Below are 4,850 nucleotides of genomic sequence, written 5' to 3'. Positions count from 1 at the left end.
GAGTCTCGGCGAGGCGTCTGCTCTCCTCCCCGCTGCACGACCACGTGCCGCGAGTCGCTGCACGTCGAGAGCTCGTCGAGCTCTGGCCGAGGCAGCCTCGTCGAGCGGAACAGGTTCGCGTACCTGCAGGCAATTTAATCAATCAATTAATTATTGGCGCCTCCTCGCCGACCGGCGTGCGAACCACGCGTCCAGCGGCGGAGGGAGGGGGCGTGCGCACTGCGACATGTCGAGCGCATACGCTCCCGTGGCGGCAGCGCCGTAGAATGCGACGCTTCGCGGCATCAGCCGCACTGCTTCGCGCCAGAGCGGCGTCTGCGACACCTTTGGCTTTGTGTGGAAGACGTCCGGCTCGAGCACGCCCGCCTGTCGACCGGTCCTCTCCGTGTGAAGTATCGCCTCTCCGTGTGCGCCGCGTCCGGATCGAGCGCTTCTCCCGCCTCGAGCGTCAGCAGGAAGCGGCCGGCCGCGTGGCACAGCCGCGCCGCGCGGTTGGCCTGCGACGGGCGGGCCGCCTCGTCCTCGAAGGTGAGCTGCGGGTTGTAGTTGAGCAGCAGCGGCGCGCGGTCGCGCAAATACATGTCGAACCATGGCGCCGAGATGTACGACGTGTACTGCCGCTCGCTCGACGCGAGCAGCTCGGCCTGCAGCGCCGGACCCTCTGCGCCGGCAAAGGCAGACGCGCCGCGCCGCGCGAGCAGGTGCTCGTCGTCCGACACGAGCGGCTCCGCAAAGTACAGAAACTTGGAGAGCGTATCCGACAGCGCCGGGACCGGCATCTTGGGCAGCGAGTCCTGGAAGTGGTCCGTCGGGATGCGGGACTCGTGCAGCAACGTCGCGGCGCCGCGGACCGGCCCGCCGATGCGCAGCGCCCGCAGTGCGTGCCGACGGCCGGATTGCATGCAAGAGAAGAGAGGCAGGAGAGAGGCTGCTGCAGAGTGTGCTCACCTCTCTCGTCTCCCGACAGCGCCACCTTTTTTTTTCTGAGGCTTTTGAAAAAAGAGTTTAAACAAAACAACTCTCTCTCACAGCAGACAGGCTCGACACTGAAAGAAGAGTTTTACAACAAAACTCCCTCGCACAACACTGGGCACGGGACTGGCGCGCACTGGCACTAACACAGGTACACCACGGGAGCCGCCTAAGCGACTCCTGCGAGTTTGAAAAAAGAGAGCGCCGTGCGAGTCGTGCTTTGCTCGATCCCCCGCCCGCCCTGCCCGCCATCTCCGCCGCTTCGAGGCGGCGAGGCGAAATCAGACTCGGTCGAAAGACCCCAGATTGGCACCCATGCCTCTCTGGACAGGCAGGGTTCCGGCTCCTAGCCGGATAGGGGGTCTGTTGCCACTGGCTGGCCCCTCCCAGATATGTAGGTAGGTTGGTCTTGTTTCGCCCAAAAGGGAAGGCCCCCGCACGGGGGGTCCTCGAGGTCCGGGCTCCCCTAGTCCCATGCTGAGCCCTGGTGTCGAGGTGTCGAGGCCCGGTGTGGAGGGTGTCGAGCTGCTGTCGAGGGGTAGAGGTGTCGAGGCCTGTCGAGGCCTGTTGAGGCCTGTCGAGGCTGGTACCACGCTTGTCCGTGTCGAGGGGTGTCGAGGGGTGTCGAGGGGTGTCGAGCGTGTCGAGCGTGTCGAGCGTGTCGAGCGGGTGTCGCGAGTGTTGTCAAGGGGTTTTGCGTCTAAGGTGTCGAGGTGTCCAAGGTGGCAGGATGCAGTTGCAGCCCATCAACAAAACTTGGGCAGCAGTTGCAAAGCTGTTTCATCCCTTATAGTTGCAGCCTCTCAGTTGCACCCTGTTGATGTAGCACAACCTGGAGCACAACCAGTATACTCTCTGTGGACATTTGAGGACATCAAGTGCCGGGAGACATTGCCACTGTGCACAAAGGTGCTGTGCAGGCGCAGCACCGCAGCAGCGTCGCCGCTGCAGCGTCGTCGCCCCTGCAGCGCCACCGGCGCACAAAGCGCAACTGACCACAGCGCTCCTTTCACAAGGCTGGTGCCATGAGTCAGTGGACATTGCCACTGCACAAGGTGCTGTCCAGCAGCGAAGGGCTACAGTACCCCATCGCAGCAGCGTCGCCGCCGCTGCAGCGTCGCCGTTGCAGCCGAGCGTCGCCAGTGCACAAAGCGCAATGGACCACAGGTCTGCACTCATGGCACAAGCTCACTGGTGTGAGGATTCATTGCCACTGTACAAGGTGCTGTGCAGCACCTGAGGGCTACCTGAGTACTGCCATGTTTGCTACATCAACAGGGGTGCAACTGAGCCGCAACTTGCCTAGAACTTTTGAGAGGCTGCAACTGAGGGATAAAAGTACTGCCAGCCAAGTATTGCTGCTGCAACCCTGATTTTCTAACTCTGTGACTCCAATGGGTCTACGTCTCTGCTGTGTTAGATCATCAGAGGTGTCGAGCGGTGTCGAGCGGTTGTCGAGCGGTGTCGAGCGGTGTCGCGACTCCGCGCTGCGAGTCGATCTGGAGACGACGCTCGGCCACCGCCAACTCCACCCTGACGCGTCGCACATGCGCCGAGTGTCCCCCCCGAGGGTGTCCTTGTATAGTATGCTTGGTTGCGAGTTAAAAAAAGCCCGTTCCGCACCCGCAGCCAGCAGCAGTACACATGCCGTTCTGGTGCCCCTCGGCTGGCCAGAGGACGACTCACAATGCAAAATCGGAAAGACATCACGAGGGGCCGTATAAACGGTGCCGCAGCGGCCCGGGACACTAACAGTGAATTGCTGCCACTCGCCCGGCCTCCTCCCCCTCGGGGTCGCCCGGAAAGTGGGCTTGCGCACCGGCGCCCCCCCCAGCACGCCGACCCGAGGTGTACCCTCCGGCCACCTGGGAGGGGAGCGGAGTCCGATTTTGGCCCATTGGCTTCATCATGATGGATACGGAGGTGGCAAGCCCTTGGTTGTGCACCTGCGGCGCGAAGAGGAGGTGATCTCGGCGGACGACGGCCATGCCGAGAGCGGGTGCAGCGCGGAAGAGGGTGCGCAGCGCCTCGCGGCCGCGCGCTTGGGAGCCGGGGGGATGGCCGGAGGGGGTGGGACGCCTGCATGTCCTCGAAGCTCCCATCCGCATACGCAAGCCGAGCCGCGAACGGCGGGGAGGGAGTTTTGGAGGGTCAGCCAAGGACGCGCATGGCGAGTGACAAATAGAGGCGACTTCGCTCACACCCGGTTTGCCATCGTGTTGTATGTTTATGTCTGGACCGTGGTGACGGAGAGAGCTGTACTATTAATAGCGTATAGGGAGAGTAGGCTCTATCTGTGAGAGCTGTGTTTACGGTATAGTGGCGCCTGTGTGGTACAACCACGTTAGCTTTTCGCTCGTGAGCTTGAACCACACACCTCGACAACACAATCACACGCACACGCGAGCGCATCGCTCTCCCCGCAGTCGTCTCACTCCGGTAGCGGTACTCAGGAGGGTGCAGAGGAAGCCGCCGCCGGCGCCGGCGCGGCCACCGCCTCCGCCGCCTGGCAAACCTCCTCCTCGAGCGACATTTCCGGCGCATCAACAAGCTCGCACTCAAAGATGCGCGCGAACGCGTCGAGGAAGGGCGGCGCCGCCTCCGACACAGAGACGCCTCGCCCAACCTCGCGGCTAAGCGAGGTGACTCTCGTGTTGTGGTGCAGCCCGCACGGCACAATCATGTCGAAGAAGCGGAGGTCCGTCTCCGCGTTGAGCGCGACGCCGTGCGAGGTGACCCAGCGCGAGACCGACACGCCGATCGCGCCAATCTTCCGGTCCGTCACCCAAACGCCCGTCTCGCCGTCGCCGCCGCGCCTCGCAGACACCCCAAAGGCGCCGGCCGTGCCGATGAGCGTATCCTCGAGCGCCTACTCGGAAGGACGGGGCGGGTGAGAAGCGTGGCGCACGGAGGCCGCCGCCGCCCGCGGGCCTGGCCGCCTCGACGTACCAGTGGACCGACTTCCGGAAGCGGCCGAGGTCGAGAATCGGGTACGCGACAAGCTGGCCAGGCCCGTGGAAAGTGACGTTGCCGCCGCGCTCCGACTGATGCACCGACGCCCCCGCCGCCGCAATCTCCTCTGGCGACGCGAGCACGTTGGCCGCCGACTGCTGCACGCGGCCGAGCGTGAAGACGGGCGGATGCTCGAGCAGCAGCAGCGTGTCCCCGCGCACGCCGGAGCGCACCTGCGCGGCGAGCGAGCGCTGCAGCGCCTGCGACGAGGCGTAGCCGACGCGGCCGAGCCGATGCACGGCGACAGGTCTCATTCGCCAATGAGGATGGACGACCGGAGGGTTCCGGCTCCAAGGCGGTAGGGAGTCAAGTCCAGGGAGTCTCGCGCCGTCTCTGTTGGCGCCCCCCCCTCTGTACTCGGCACTGTACACTCCTTTCGTTCGTACTAATGTCGCAGAGAGGGGACGGTGTGGTGAGTGCACCGGTCCGCAGGGACAACCTCCACATGCGGCAACGCACCTCACACCATCTCCACCCCCCTCATGTGACTCCGGAGAGAGAGAGGGTACCCTCCCACCCCCAGCCGACGGTGCAACTATGCAATACCCAAAACGGTGTACTCTCGAGGCAGCGCGCCGCGTGTGCCGGCGGCGTCACGGCGGCGTGACGAGCGCCCCTCACCCTCAGGCCGCCGCCGCCTCCGCGTCTCGGCAAGGCGGGTCGTGAGGCCGCTCGGCGACGACGCGCCTATAGGAAGGGTCCGAGAAGGTTCGCTGGACGTGTCCGGCGGGGGGGGGGCGTGCGCACGACTCGGCGGCGGCGCGCGTGATGCCGAGCGCGTCGTTCGCCTCGCCCTGCTGCACCGACGTGATCGCGTTGTAGAGCGTGGCGATCGTGTCGAAGCCTAGCGTGGGAAGGGGGGGGGG

The 4,850-nt window shown here is 64.7% G+C and overlaps 3 protein-coding genes across 3 annotated transcripts in view; all 3 read right to left on the bottom strand.

The window, feature by feature from the left end:
- Window positions 1-902, bottom strand: part of EMIHUDRAFT_468049 (carnitine O-acyltransferase) — a gene marked incomplete at both ends in the record, with an annotated part of 3,169 nt that extends 2,267 nt beyond the window's left edge. Inside the window, 4 exons of the mRNA XM_005784708.1 lie at window positions 42-123; window positions 221-366; window positions 478-497; window positions 659-902. Of these exons, the coding sequence (XP_005784765.1) occupies window positions 42-123; window positions 221-366; window positions 478-497; window positions 659-902 (492 nt within the window). The remainder of the gene's footprint in view (window positions 1-41; window positions 124-220; window positions 367-477; window positions 498-658) is intronic.
- A 2,400-nt stretch (window positions 903-3,302) lies between these two features.
- On the bottom strand, window positions 3,303-4,250 carry EMIHUDRAFT_442028 (putative lipoate-protein ligase). Its single transcript, XM_005784707.1, has 2 exons — window positions 3,912-4,250; window positions 3,303-3,841 (listed from the first exon to the last, which is right to left on the bottom strand). The coding sequence occupies exons 1-2, from the start codon at window positions 4,236-4,238 to the stop codon at window positions 3,422-3,424; spliced, it is 747 nt and encodes a 248-aa protein (XP_005784764.1). The 5' UTR covers window positions 4,239-4,250; the 3' UTR covers window positions 3,303-3,421.
- A 357-nt stretch (window positions 4,251-4,607) lies between these two features.
- EMIHUDRAFT_364663 (branched-chain amino acid aminotransferase) overlaps window positions 4,608-4,850 on the bottom strand; it is a gene marked incomplete at its 3' end in the record, with an annotated part of 1,951 nt that continues 1,708 nt past the window's right edge. The window contains exons 5-6 of the mRNA XM_005784706.1: window positions 4,788-4,828; window positions 4,608-4,671 (exon numbers count right to left, since the gene is read on the bottom strand). Of these exons, the coding sequence (XP_005784763.1) occupies window positions 4,608-4,671; window positions 4,788-4,828 (105 nt within the window). The remainder of the gene's footprint in view (window positions 4,672-4,787; window positions 4,829-4,850) is intronic.

The sequence above is a fragment of the Emiliania huxleyi genome (genome assembly GCF_000372725.1).
Source record: "Emiliania huxleyi CCMP1516 chromosome Unknown EMIHUscaffold_169, whole genome shotgun sequence".
NCBI lineage: Eukaryota > Haptophyta > Isochrysidales > Noelaerhabdaceae > Emiliania > Emiliania huxleyi.
The sequence above is the reverse complement of the archived record's forward strand: the minus strand, read 5'-3'. Positions and strand labels throughout refer to the sequence as shown.

What these genes read in the sequence shown, in the direction of transcription:
- EMIHUDRAFT_442028 (XM_005784707.1), bottom strand. Translation starts at nt 4,238, where the DNA reads ATGAGACCTGTCGCCGTGCATCGGCTCGGCCGCGTCGGCTACGCCTCG. An exon ending in CGGTCCACTGGTACGTCGAG is followed by an intron (nt 3,842 to 3,911) that starts GCGGCCAGGCCC and finishes CCTTCCGAGTAG; the next exon opens with GCGCTCGAGGATACGCTCAT.